The 15,031-nt window shown below is 36.1% G+C and overlaps 1 protein-coding gene across 1 annotated transcript in view; it reads left to right on the top strand.

Moving 5' to 3' along the window:
- The window catches only part of LOC110378516 (probable chitinase 10), an 85,585-nt gene extending 70,554 nt beyond the window's left edge, over positions 1-15,031 (top strand). Inside the window, exons 6-19 of the mRNA XM_021337818.3 lie at positions 4,013-4,136; positions 5,031-5,212; positions 5,525-5,652; positions 5,957-6,081; positions 6,384-6,497; positions 6,746-6,942; positions 9,972-10,192; positions 10,630-10,784; positions 11,642-11,813; positions 12,114-12,230; positions 12,536-12,671; positions 12,788-12,960; positions 13,158-13,359; positions 13,489-15,031. Of these exons, the coding sequence (XP_021193493.3) occupies positions 4,013-4,136; positions 5,031-5,212; positions 5,525-5,652; positions 5,957-6,081; positions 6,384-6,497; positions 6,746-6,942; positions 9,972-10,192; positions 10,630-10,784; positions 11,642-11,813; positions 12,114-12,230; positions 12,536-12,671; positions 12,788-12,960; positions 13,158-13,359; positions 13,489-13,703 (2,261 nt within the window). The 3' untranslated portion in view covers positions 13,704-15,031. The remainder of the gene's footprint in view (positions 1-4,012; positions 4,137-5,030; positions 5,213-5,524; positions 5,653-5,956; positions 6,082-6,383; positions 6,498-6,745; positions 6,943-9,971; positions 10,193-10,629; positions 10,785-11,641; positions 11,814-12,113; positions 12,231-12,535; positions 12,672-12,787; positions 12,961-13,157; positions 13,360-13,488) is intronic.

Raw genomic sequence — 15,031 nt, forward strand, 5'->3', positions numbered from 1 at the left:
GGTACCTAAGCTTTGACCATAATGCGAAAACAACTTATGTGGATTATTCTAAAAAAAGTTTTAATAGGTACTAAAACAATACTTACATCGAACTGAAGAGCTCCTTTTTTGAAGTTGGTTAAAAAGCTAAACAAACAAATAAAATTCCCATTACCTAAAAATCAATGACTTAACAAATACATGTTATTCAATGATGACCATAAACATATTATAAGTATAACCTCATATAATACTTGACGTCTATTTACAACACGCAAACAAACCGCAGGTTTAACCAATATGACCTTTATGCTGTTGACCTTAAGAGCTAAATATAATTTCAAGAAACTCGGGTCATGTGTGGTCATGATATGTATGTACATAGTTGCTCTTTAGTTCCGGAGTTAATTGAGTAATATTGTTTATTTCCTATAAATGAAATGCAATGCAACATTTTGTTTGTTTGTTTGTACCTTTAAGGCTCCAACAGTTACACTTTTTCCGCGTAACTAGACTACATTTTACCCCGGTACGAGTAGTTCTCACGGGACGCGGATCAAACCGCGAGCAAATGGCCAGTTTTCTAGAATTTGACCTGTGGAGAAATGAATTATTTTTTCTAAAGAACACGCTTGTTTTAAGTTCACCGAACTGTTGATCTGACAAAATAGTGTGAAATAAATTAAATATTTTTTCTGCTAGATAATAAGAGTTACACCACTACCCAATCCAATCCAATCGAATTGTTTGTTCCATATTGTTACGCTTTTATCTCCACATGCTAACTGCACAGTGTTCAAGCTATGGACACTTGGGGCCACAAAATGTGGGCCACGGTCGCTTCTGTGTGAATTATAGATGTGAAAAAAACCTTAATTAATTGCGAAACAGTCACTTATCATATTTCTGTTGACTTTTGACTCGAGTTTTATGTAATTTTCACTTGTTTTGGGTTTGTTTACGTAAGTATAGTGTGCATATGTTGATTATTATATGTGATATATGAACAAATGTAAACATGATTTTTTGTTTTTGGGGACGATGGACGAACAAAGGACCCATTGAAAGCCTTTTCAATAAATCTTGACATAAAATTTTACCTAACCTAAACCAGGCATTTTACAGTGTAAGCGTAAATATAAATATGTAGGTACACTAGCCATTTTCCCGCGATTTCACCCGCATCCCGTGGGAACTACTGCCCGCACTGGGATTAAATATAGCCTATTTAAACCAGAACAGTGAAATATTTTTTCAATTCGGTTCAGTAGCTTTGGAGTCTTTTTGGGTACCAACAAACTGATATTTCATATGCACATAAAGGAACTCAAACAATAGGTACTGCACATAAAGTCGTTTAACACTAATACAGTAAAGACATAACGTTTGAAAAGGGTGCGTTTTCCGGGTGAATAAATAAATAAAAATTATTCGGGACGCCGAATAAATATTATGTTACGACTTTATTTATTGGTAACATAAATTTTGCTAAGTGATATTGGTGTTATGATATATTGTTTTGTAACTAGAAGTGTTAGAAAGAAACAGAATATACAACGTACTATTTTCTGTGTAAAAAAAATAATCTTGAAATAGTTAACCTTTTTTGTCAGTAATTTCACCGTTTAAGAGTCATTATTTTCACCAAAATATAACTTGAAATTCACGTCCTTTTATTATTAAGAAGATGATTGTTACTTTTTGTAAATTTAAAAAATGTACAAATCAATACACGAATTACGTGTCCTACATAGTAAAATTGTACTACAAAACTTGCATGCTCGCACAGTGTACCAACCATACATATACCATAGTGCCAAAAATAAAATGAAATATGAATTCTTAAGACGCACATACTGATAGTAACTGTGGCACATAGCCAGCCTGAATTTAAATATTTAAATCAGATTAAAATACAGTTATATCTACATAGTTGGCTAGTTCTAGGATTTCGAATTTTGTCCACTGTGGGAACTGGTTTTTTGACATAAGTTATGTAATGTGCGGATTGTGTATCGATCCAGTTTTGCTTTAATACAAAATGTAGTAGTCAATAATCTTAGGTAAGATATTTCTCGCTGATCCCTGCGTTTAACCACTATTAGAGGGAACTACTTCCCATATCCAGATAAAATTTGCCTATACATATGTATGTTATCCTTACGTATAGGCTATATTATTGCCCATTTTCATCAGTATCTGTCAGCAGTTTTTGTCTTCAAAAGTAACAAGACCACATCAAAACTTTCAAAGTTATTCTAGTTCATAATACACCTTTGATAGGTTTATACATTTTACAAAGGCCTACAAACCCTGCTTACCCCTTCATCCAAGTCCTACAGTATCGAGGTTAACAAGTTCATCGGACGTTCACTGCTGATTCCTTTCACAATCATGGTCGGTTGAACCTTCGTGCGATATGGAAACTGACGCGAATGTTAAACGTCTAGCTTTGGATTCATGATTCATTGGGATTGCTAGACGTTTTAGTACTTACTGGTTTTGAGATTTTGTACTCGTAGATGGGTCAGATAGGCAGTCGCTTCTTGTAAAGCACTGGTACTCAACTGAATCCGGTTAGACTGGAAGCCGACCCAACCATAGTTGGGAAAAGGCTCGGAAGATGATGATGTACTCGTAGATGGGTCCTTTGTCTACTTAGATTTTTTTGTAAGATTTAGAAAAGTAGCAATTTGAATAAACTGTTGGTAATGTTGCCTTGTCTCGTCATGTATATTTAAATTAAAATTAGAACAGGAGTCTTGAAGTGCACAACAATCGACTTTGATTGAACCATTATAGAGTATTGTCTGTCAAGCAATTTCTGAACCACGTTGGGGTTGGCTTCCAAATTGACCGTAGCTAACTAAACGAGTCTTTCTGGTAGGTCATAAAATTTAATTTGGATATCGACGTGAGCTATAAATTACACGAAACACAACCAACAGCTTCTGTTGATCAAAAGCTACCCGACCTCGAAGCATTAGCAGCATCACTCACGATTCTTTCATTGAAAACATTCCGCTACTAAAAACAATTGAAATCCCTCAATAAAACAATAAGCAATCGAGGCGATAAACTGCAAAGGTAGATACAGACCACGAAGTAATGAAAAATAAGCGGAGATGACATTATGTAGGTCAGGCATGGATTTGACCAAAACGATCAGTTACGAGTGAATTAACTAGGAGTCCTGGTCCTTTGAGACGAGTGTCTTGATCTGTCAACGATTTTTAATAGCACAATACATGAGGAGGTCGAAAATAGGCTTTTAGGTGCGGAGTCAGTAGCGTTCCACGGCCCCCACTCACCCGTATTTTGGCGATCTTACGCGATTTTCTGTGTTATGGCACCTCCGTTAGTCATTTTGTTCTCCACGAAACAGACCAATAATACATCACTCAATGTCCTTGCTACATTTAGAGAGGATCCTTTCGAAAATTCCTATAATTCAAGCTCGTAATAACACTAGGCTATCTTAATAGTATCTGTCTGTTTACAGACTTTTTGTCTAGATTGAACTTTAAGTTCTGCATAACGGTGGGAATTCCTTTGAAGATGAGAATGTCAGTCTTTTGAGTGATTTTGCCTACATTTGTGATGTTAAGCTCCGTTTAGTGCACGCATGGTCTTTTAATACGACATTTGATTGATGATGACCTTCTTTAATTGTGTCTGCTTCGTGTAAAGCTGTTGGTGTTTTGAAATGATTGAAATGATCTTGTGTGAACATTGTTGTTTAGTCTAGACGATATTTAATATTATAATTATTTAATATTATTCTTCGAAATGTGTGTTTCTTTGATGAGAATAACATTATCGGAATATTATTATCGGAAGTTGGAGCTTAGATATTAGATCGGAAAGCTTTTTATTTATAAGAAAATATGAAAAGTTATTTTGTACATTCTTACATCTATGCAAAGAAGAGCCTATCTTAATATTTTTGCCGTTCAACTCGTAAGATCTACGGTAGCTATATGTTTAAGAAAATACAAATATCATTCTAATAGTCTATTGTTTCTTGTTACAGAACTGCGTGAAGCCTTCGAAGCTGAAGCCCAAGAAGTGAAGAAACCTCGTCTGCTGCTCACCGCTGCTGTCCCTGTTGGTCCTGATAACATCAAGGGAGGATACGATGTACCTGCTGTTGCTAGGTGCGTATCAAAGGACCAAACAGACATACAAACAGTTGATGACAGCAAACAAATAGAATGAACCTCAGAACCATTATCAGTTAGAAAACTCAATCTATTCTCCCCAAAATATGACAATGGGGACATATTTCCACACACATAATTTTGCCATAAAGTCAGCCCAAACGTCTCATTTAAACTTCCGCATCCATTCGCATTTTAATACGAGTACTCGCCCAAATAATTTATATTGAGCAGAAAAACGATTGTCACACAGCCGTTGCAAAATTTCCTCTTTATTTATAAATTTTTAACATTGTTCAGGCAACTCCATGCGTTTTCCCACATTCGGATACATTGTACCAGTAACAACTTTATCAAGTACGCTAATTTTGAACAAGCTATACAAACTTTCACCCTAAGCCTCGACAATAAGGACCATAAATGTGGGCCTAATATTTGAGGAGTGAAAACGTATGTTTGCCAAACTAGGCACGTATATTTTGATGTTTTCTTATCGCTCTTTTGACGTGTCTATCAGAAACATTAAAATTTGGCCTTTTATGAGGCTGCGCTGTCACTTCTGTCTGAAGTTCGTTGTATTTAGATTTGTTGATGCAAAGTTTTGATAGGAATGTCAGTTTTGTTATGATATCTTATTAAATAAGTCTTATTTTTTATTGTTTTCTCAACGTTTTGATTATTATTTTGCTCACATTTATTTTGTCCTATGGGTGATTTCATAAGTCCTCATGAGATGGCTTTTAGGATCTTGTTATGTTAAGGGTTTTCACGACTCTAGATATCAGTATCGTCAAAATAATTTATATAATATAAGTTATGGTTATCTTTTAGTTAGATTATGGTGACGATAATCTTTTTAATTTAGAAATTCTAACGACATTTTATCTTTAGCTACCTGGACTTCATCAACGTCATGGCGTACGATTTCCACGGCAAATGGGAGAGGGAGACTGGTCACAACGCTCCTCTGTACTCGCCCTCATCAGACTCTGAATGGAGGAAACAGCTGTCCGTTGACCACGCTGCACATTTGTGGGTCAAACTTGGAGCTCCTAAAGAAAAACTTATCATCGGTGAGTTTTGGATTTTATAACGTCGCAAACAATATTGTAAATAGCAGAAACCAGTTCCGCAGCGCCTTATAAATATTTGTAGAAAAATGAGAATCTAAAATAAAACAGGTCCTTTGAGACGCAAAAACATTTTAATAAGCAAAGAAGTCTAACACTTAACGAACTCATTATTCCTCATCATTTATAATGTACTGCGTAAAATAATATTCTACCGCAATCTCACAGAGTGTCGCCCTCAAATTAACCAAAATCTCGCAAGAATTTCTAAGAAAGCCAGCCGGCGAACATTTTGATGACGTACATAATTTTCAGGTATGCCAACATACGGACGAACATTCACCCTCTCGAACCCTAATAACTTCAAAGTGAATTCTCCAGCCAGCGGGGGTGGGAAAGCCGGCGAATACACAAAGGAAGGAGGCTTTCTTGCCTATTATGAGGTTGTTATAATTAAAAAATATTGCTCAGAATATGAGGTGATTTATGCCAGTTTAGATGCTGTTTATGAGATTGTATTTTGGGATGTTACAAAGTGAGAAGATTTATTTTGCCTGGATGGGGTTGATTAAAGCGTAACAACAGCATTTGCTTTACGTTCAATATTATTTTGTTAGACATTGAGTAAGTAGCTTGTATGAACAAATTGTGAATGAAAGCTCGAATGACTCATAAATGAAGATGGATGCCAGCGCTCAGAAAAAAATAGCTTGATATTACGTGCTAAGACAAGATATTTTTTCTCAGGTATGCGATATACTGAGAAATGGCGGCACATACGTATGGGACGATGAAATGAAGGTGCCTTATGCTATCAACGGAGACCAATGGGTCGGCTTTGATGACGAAAAGTCGATCAGAAACAAAATGAGGTAAGTTTGTGAGAGAAAGAACAAAAATAAAAGTTGCAGAGATTCCACGTACGAAGCTAAAAATAGCCTTTTATGTCTGAACATAAAATGATTTATTAAAGGGGTAAAATGGCAGTACGTAATGGTGTACGTACAACTTGTTAATAAGGATTTATGATACTGTCGGGGTCACGTTAATAAATGTTAAGCCTCTCTTGAACATTTGACGGTTTTGCCGACTCTTCTAATATTTCAAACATTTTTATATGCCAATAATATTTTTATGATGATGATGAAGATTCTAATACAGTAAACGTTTGCAGATGGATCAAAGACAATGGTTTCGGTGGTGCTATGGTCTGGACTGTAGACATGGATGACTTCAGCGGCAGTGTCTGCGGCGGTGATGTCAAATACCCCTTGATTGGAGCTATGAGGTAATTTGAACTCAATTTCAGTAGAGCTAAAGATCAAACTTGTTTGTTTACTGTAAGAATACAGATTGGTACAGTTAGAAACTCAAGATTATGTAACACTTTGATTTAAATTGGCAAATAATTGGTTGCTATTATAATTCCAAATTGATGAAAGCTAACCATCACTCTTAAATAATAGTCTTATGTTATACAATACAAAAAACTAGTGTCTTTCCAAGAATAGATAATAAAATCTTAACCAATTCCAGAGAGGAACTCCGAGGCATCTCCCGTGGCAAGGACGCTAAAGACGTCGACTGGGCCTCCGTAGCCTCCAGCGCTGTCATCGAGGTCACTGAGAAACCACAACCCATCAAGATCAGCCTCTCCGATGTCCTCACCAGGGTCAAGAAGCCGGTCAAGAGCGTCATCATCAAGAATAATAATGCTGCTGTTGATAAGAATAGTAAGTTTCTTGATTTTATATTGAGAAATTAGGATTCCTAAGTTGGTGTATTGAATCATTGATGTGTAATATTTTACGACGTAATTTTTATTTCCCCAGTTTCTTAAAAATTCTATAGTAATAATAATCAGCGTCAAAAAGTTAGAATTCATAATTTCACCAAAAACATTGTTATGTTGTCGGGCATCGAACGTTGCTAAATGCAACTCTATAATTTTATTGTAAGAGGTTCTAAAGCCTACAAAATACCGGAAGTACCAATAAACGACAATTTAGTTTAGCGTCAGCTATATAATTTGTCATCGAAAAAATCTTAAAATTTTATTTAATAACGTCTCAAAACACTTTCACATGTTGATAATTGGCGGCGTTTATCAGCCCACAATGGCCATCTATAATTTCAGTTAATACAGTTTGACTTTCTAAAATTCTCATATTTGGTTTTTATCTAACGTCGAAATTTTAATTGGATTTATGCAACATTTCTGATCTTGTCATCCGTAAAATCTTCTATGTTTAATGCGCTGTCTGCTATCTAATTAAATTGGTCAATATTAACTATTTTTTGTGATAAAATTTGAAACTACAGCTTTCCTTTTTCGTCATATTATTCAAAAACTTCTGAGTTTGTTAATTCAAGCTCCAAATCACTTTCATCTCACGCATCATATCATATCTAGCCTGTAGTGTCCCACTGCTGGGCAAAGGCCTCCCCATCTCGCTTCCACTCTTCCCGATCTTTCGACCGTGTCCACCTCATCATCATCATCATCATCATCAGCCTATCGCAGTCCACTGCTGGACATAGGCCTCTCCAAGTGCACGCCACTGAGATCGATTTTACCAATCCGGACGAAAGGCGTCTAGTTCGTCACGCCATCTCTTCCGGGGCCTACCCCGCCTGCGGTGTCCATCCTGAGGTGTCCACTGGGTGATAATAGTGGCCCATCTCTCCGGATGCATTCGGCTGACGTGTCCGGCCCAGTTCCATTTTAATGTCGCCGCCTTTCGGCCTACATCAGCGACTCCTGTTCTGGAACGTATCACGGTATTCCGTATGCGATCGGTCCGTTTAATACCTAAAAGGCTACGTTCCATTGCCCTTTGGCAAACCTTGAGCCTGGACTTCTGACACTCGGTGAGAGACCAGGTTTGCGCACCGTAGGTTAGGACGCATCCAGCCAAAATCTTAAAGAAAAACATCTTACAACAGGGATTATCTTCCAAAACTTCAAAGCGTATAAAAGTTACGATTCGTTTAGCATACTCTTTTGGGCACGTCAGACGCAAAGCTCCGTTGTAAACATGTTTGGAGAAATTCCATTTTCTAACATAGGTACAGAAAAATAAACAATGTCTGCTAGCAAATGGGAGATATTTTTGAGTCCTTAACGCTCCACTTGGCACCTGTATCGACAGTTTGCCTTTTCAGCTTTTCTACGGTGATATTTTAAAGATTTTAGTACAAGGTACACGCTTTAGTGTCAAAGCCTGTCATACAACCAAAATTGGGAGTTAACGGGGGAAAACGTGTTACGAGGAACTTCTAACTACTTATGAACAATTCTGTTACACAAAGCCAAGAACCGAGCTTGTTACCGCGTAATAGAACATAAAGTATACACTTTATACCGAGCCAAGTAAAAGCTCCAAGTTACACCGATACAAAGAACCTCAGAAGCCCATTCAATAACAGAAAAAATTAAGGTCAAAGCAAAAGTTTATGCTATAAACTTTCATTAGCAAACATTCTTAGTCGAGATCTTACGAGTTACCAGTATAACAGATGGAACAAAAACAACTGAAAGTGTATTTGACACTAAAAGCTCGACATTCTAAGGAGTACCGCAAGGGTCACTCTTAGGCCCTCTGTTGTTGCCAAGAATGGCTTAGGAAAGTCGACAATTCGTGACATAGTTGCTAAAAGTTTGAAACATCGAGTGCTTTTACGTTCAAGTGGTATAGCCGACCAAAATACAAAGATCTCTGAAAATGTGTTCGCACATACTTTGGCTATACATTTTCGGGTGCTTGGGAGGGCAGGGGTAGGTCTTCTTTCGTTGGTAGGTTGGCCTAAATGGGGTTTGTGATTTAATGCCGTCAAGTTTATGACATTGGCAACCGACATCTTAACAAGTAGGTAGGTAGGAGTTTTACGGCCTCTCAAGTGGGGAGATTGTAATAAATAACATATTTTCAATGTAAAGCATTAAGTTATGTTTCCTTAAGTATTCTTTTGAAAGTGATATATTTTTTATCTGGAACGCGAAATATGAAGAATGTTTTCAGAATAATATTTCCTGTAGTAGTATTGGGCTCTTTGAGATTTGTTAAGAAAAACTTTGTACAGAATTCATTGGTGTTTATGAGAAGGTATACAAAATAACACCATCTAATACTCACTAATAAGCACATCAAGTATAAAACTAACTTCAAACTATACCCCAAGCAATTTAAAGTTACACAACCAATTAGAAAGAACATAAAAGCTGACAATTTAATAAATGAATTTCCTAACGTTTACATAATTTATTAGAGTTTGATTGCTGTCTCCTGATACGAAGACTGATGATCAAGAATTTAATAAAAATGTCCGATAGACTAACTGCTGTAAGATAGTGATGACTGATTACAAAGTAACGATTTAATTTATGAGCTAAGAGATTCTATATCGATGATGGCAAATAAATTTGAAGTAGATGACGTTAGATTGTGTAGACAATTGATGAATGGGTACTAAAGTTATGATATATTAGAAAGTTTGATCGCTCTATTAGGAGCATTGGATAAAAAATAAGATTCTTTTCTTGTTTGCAAACCACCTAAGTAGTGATAATTCTGGCCTTATTTCAATAATAAAAATAATTTAAATCAATTATAAATTCATGCCAAAAATGTGAGAGTGAAAGTTCAATAAAATATTACATAATTTTCAGAAAGCTTCCAATAATATAAAATACATAAAATCATAAATACAGATACCAAAAATATACTCCAAACGTCATCTTAAAATACACTTTTTCTTTCAGAGCGTGATCCACAAATCCTATGCTACCTTACCTCCTGGTCCTCCAAGAGGCCGTCTGCTGGTAGATTCCTGCCAGAGAACGTTGATCCTACCCTCTGCACCCACGTCATCTATGCCTTCGCTACCCTCAAGGATCACAAGCTGGCTGAAGGAGATGAGAAGAAAGACGCTGAAATGTATGACAAAGTTGTCGCTTTGAGAGAAAAGAACCCTAATTTGAAGGTAAGTTATGTAACTACACATAAGCTTTAAAAACATAATATCTAAATCCCTTTCGATTTTGCACAAATCATAATTTCAATAATTATGCAAAGCTGGGATAATTTAATGAATAGTTGATTTGTGATTAACTAGCGATGATTTGGATGTAATTCGGCAATTATATTTGACCTGCCACTAAACTGGCTTGACTACCTTATTATTTTTATCGTGACCTGCAGCAGTTAATGATTTTATTGTAGTTTGTTAGTTGATGATTCTTTCGACTAAAAGTCGTTCCGGGTTGACAAAAGCCTCCTTAGTCTGACAACCAGTTTTACTAAGGGGTATCGGGTTGCCCGGGTAACTGGGTTGAGGAGATCAGATAGGCAGTCTTGTAAAACACTGATACTCAGCTGAGATGATGATTCGTTAACAACATGTATTATTTTGTCTTCTAGATCCTCCTCGCCATCGGTGGCTGGGCTTTCGGCTCCACTCCCTTCAAAGAGCTGACCTCCAATGTTTTCCGCATGAACCAGTTTGTTTACGAAGCCATTGAGTTCCTCAGGGACTACCAGTTCAACGGTTTGGATGTCGACTGGGAATACCCAAGGTAAGAAATAACAATATTTTAGACTATAATTTTATTTTTGTCGGTCCAGTTTCTGATTATAAAATTAAGATATGTTCAAAACTATTTAGGAATATTTATGGGCTCAAAGTCCTTCTATCTATAAGCCTTACTGTTGGGGTCAATAGGCCTTACATAATGTGATTAATTATGATATTACAATGACCACGAAACCTCCATAGTTACATAATTTACATAAATAAATACAAATATTGCATTAATAGATAAGACTTTATAATGATGTTAAGTAATATTTCAACAACCCATAGTTTTTCGTTCAAGGTTTCCAAATTACCATAGGTTTCATCAAAAGGTTTAAGGAAATTAAGAACAAATTAAGAAATGGTCGTATAAGTCAAGGTTGTTTGTTTATGCTTGTAACCGTGTGTGTCTCAATGTTTATGATATATCGCAATTTAAATGCCCACTTATAGTGGGCCACTAATGGTCAGTTGCCACCAATAAATAATTTCGTTATCTCGCATGGTGAATTAGGTGTTTATAAAGGTAGTTATTACTAGCTTTATCTAGTGATATCTTTGTAAATCCTTCTGCGTATCCTCAAATCCCATTATAACGCAAATTTTCACCCCAATCACTAGTATCTGCCAACGCTTTTATCTTCATCCCGTAGGACCAATGCTGCATAACCCAGTAAAAATAGTCTTTCTCAATAAATGGGCTATCTAACACTGCACGTTTTTTTTCTAATCAAAACGATAACGTTACCAGTTTTTGAGATTAACGCGTTCAAACAAAGCAACTCTTCAGCTTTACATTGTAAGTATACGTAGATAGTCGAAACAGAAAAATCCTTACCAACATTTACCTCATTACAGAGGTGCTGACGACCGTGCAGCCTTCGTATCTCTACTCAAGGAGCTCCGACTAGCGTTCGAAGGTGAAGCCAAAACATCAGGACAACCACGACTGCTCCTGTCTGCTGCTGTACCTGCTTCCTTCGAAGCTATTGCTGCTGGATACGACGTTCCTGAAATCTCCAAATACTTGGTTAGTTATTTCGAAATCATTATAAAGTTTTTTTAACAAAGATCACTATTGATTTACTCTTGCACTGCCTACGCCCCTACGGGTATTGTTTTAGCAATGCTGCACATCGTCTCTTACCTACTGTGTTTAAAGGGTTTTGCTGTGAATGTCTGAAATTGTTACAAATATGTATTTCACCAGTTCAATTAATTTTTTTAATTGTTCTTCTTCACGTACACCCCTTTTTTATAGTACACTTAGTACAAACAGATCCAGATATATGAATTGTACATGTATACTTTAGCTTTATATTTTTTACAGGACTACATCAACGTGATGACATACGACTTCCACGGTCAATGGGAGCGCCAGGTCGGACACAACAGCCCTCTATTCCCTCTTGAGAGTGCCACTAGCTACCAGAAGAAACTTACTGTCGTACGTATTTCTTTTCTTCTGTAACGCATCATAGGCCATGAATTTCATTTAGAATTTTGGTTGTCAAATTGTAGTTTTTTCTTTTTATTAGAACTAGGTATTTAAGTATCGTTTAATGATTTCTTAATATAATATTTTAAAATCATTTATTCGTCAAAAAATACAGTATTGGCAGGTACCCTCAAACTAGGTCATGATTTGTATCTTGAGGATCTGAATTGCAATAGTCTAATTTATCAATCGAATATTAAAATTTGACGGATATCAGACATTGGTCTGTTAACATATTTTATTTTCTTTTCTAGGACTATTCTGCCCGCGAATGGGTTCGCCAAGGTGCTCCTAAAGAGAAGCTGATGATCGGTATGCCTACATACGGCCGATCCTTCACATTGATCAACGACACTCAATTCGATATTGGTGCCCCGGCTTCTGGCGGCGGTAAGTTGTATTACTTATTAAACAATCCTCTTCCTTTTCCTTTCGTTATTTTTTTTAACCTGTCCTTACATTTTTCTTGAAACATTTGTTTGATGTATTTTTTTCTTTCATCTCAGGTTCCGCCGGTCGCTTCACCAACGAGGCTGGTTTCATGTCATACTATGAAATCTGCGAGTTCCTCCGTGAAGACAACACCACTCTGGTGTGGGACAACGAGCAGATGGTGCCTTTCGCGTACAGGGAAGACCAATGGGTTGGTTTCGATGATGAGAGATCGTTGAAGACTAAGGTGAGCATAATTTTGAAAATTCCATTAAACTATTGAAGTAAGGATTCTCTAAAAGTTTTTCTACAATGATGGTCGTCTCATGGAGAAGAACCATCAAGAAAATACATGGACACTCTTAAGAAAATAATATAATCACAGAGACTCTTTTACATAACAATGTCAAAGTTTTCTAATCAATCTCTTGCTGGCAATTTCAGATGGCTTGGTTGAAGGAAGAAGGTTTTGGAGGAATCATGGTGTGGTCAGTAGACATGGATGACTTCAGAGGGTCATGCGGAACTGGAAAATACCCCCTCATCACAGCTATGAAGCAAGAACTTGGAGATTACAAAGTCAGACTGGAATATGATGGCCCTTACGAATCTTCTAGCCCTAATGGACAATACACCACTAAAGATCGTGAGTATTTTGTACCTTACTTTTGATATAGGCCCTTTAATGTTTAAAGCATTTAATATGGTAGTTTCGAGTAAGTACATCCTCCTGTACATTTTAAAATGAACTTACCGATCTTTTATTATTTTCTAGCCAACGAAGTGGTGTGCGAAGAAGAAGACGGCCACATTTCCTACCACCCTGACAAAGCTGACTGCACCATGTACTACATGTGTGAAGGTGAAAGAAAACATCACATGCCTTGTCCTCAAAACCTTGTATTCAACTACAACGAGAACGTATGTGATTGGCCAGAAAATGTTGAAGGATGCACCCATCACACTCAAGCACCCGCTGCCCGGAGATAAGCTTTTCATCAAATAGAGATAAACCAACTATAAACCATTCAGTTCACGATTGCTTATAAAAATATCATTTTTAAATCATTTGTTGAAGTATTTAGATATTACTCGGTGTTTTAGGTCCTGTTGTAGCTATGTAAATCGCAATAATTATAAATACATAGTGTTCAAAATTAGGTTATCTATGTAGATGATGTTATGGATTTTCAAAGAGCTCTTGTCTAACTTCGAACTTCATGGGATGTGTAAGATTGTTTTTGTATTTTTATATTGAAAATGAAATTTATTTAAGAGGGTTATACGCGCCATTATAGTTAGTGCCACAGTGACGGCCGACGACAATATGTAATGGGGAAAATTTTGTGGTCAAGAAAAACGGAAAATATATCCTGGATTACTGTAATAAATGGAAACTGATCAGCGCACTTAATTGCCTAGAAGTTTATCTTAAAAAAATTGATATTGATACTTTACAAATCACTAATGATCTATTCTATGGAGAATTTAATACTTTAACGAGAGACTGTTACTTCGTCTTAGGTTATTCTTCGTAGAATGAATTATTACCTTCATAAAAAGCTTGGAAGACCACCAATATTTTAGGTACTTATGTATTATATTATTTATTGGCGTTAGTTGGCTTCATGGATAGTGGATGAAAGGAATTGTGTGATAAACATAATATGTAAATTTCTCTAACATTATACTGGAACTTCTTAGCTGTATCTATTGTTAAATTATATTTCTTAGATTAATATTGACTCTCCCAAAGGTACATAATTACAAACTATTGAAAGGAAGACGAAACGATGCTTCAGATTTTCTCTTACTGATTTTTTTTTCTCTATTGACGTTAAACAAATTAAAGTAGACACGCTAGAAAATTATGTAGATACGTTTTAGGAGTCAAAAGTAAATATAAAAGAAGTTGGAAAAATTAAAGAAAAACCCACCTGGAAGTCTGAAGACCGATCACTGCCTATAGATAATACTCGTCTTCGACAAACAAAATTGAATAATACTCAAAAAGGTGAATTGAACAAAAATTATGTATCTTTGGGACTGTATCGTCATAATAATAATTTTAAGTAGCAAACCGAAGCTTTTTGTACTTTTATTAATACGAAATACTCAACAACAGCTGTTTCACTGCCTAAAACTGCCACCCATGAAACAAATGGGCAACAAACACTGATGGATGGAATCAGTGACAAAATTGGAGTACGTGAGTTTATAATAATTATTACTGTAGTTAGTTACGTGGTTAAGCTTGTAAATATTGTATTTAGATACAAAAAGAGATGTAAGAGTATTATTATACATTTTTTTTAAAC

The sequence above is a fragment of the Helicoverpa armigera genome, chromosome 2 (genome assembly GCF_030705265.1).
Source record: "Helicoverpa armigera isolate CAAS_96S chromosome 2, ASM3070526v1, whole genome shotgun sequence".
In the NCBI taxonomy this organism is placed as follows: domain Eukaryota; kingdom Metazoa; phylum Arthropoda; class Insecta; order Lepidoptera; family Noctuidae; genus Helicoverpa; species Helicoverpa armigera.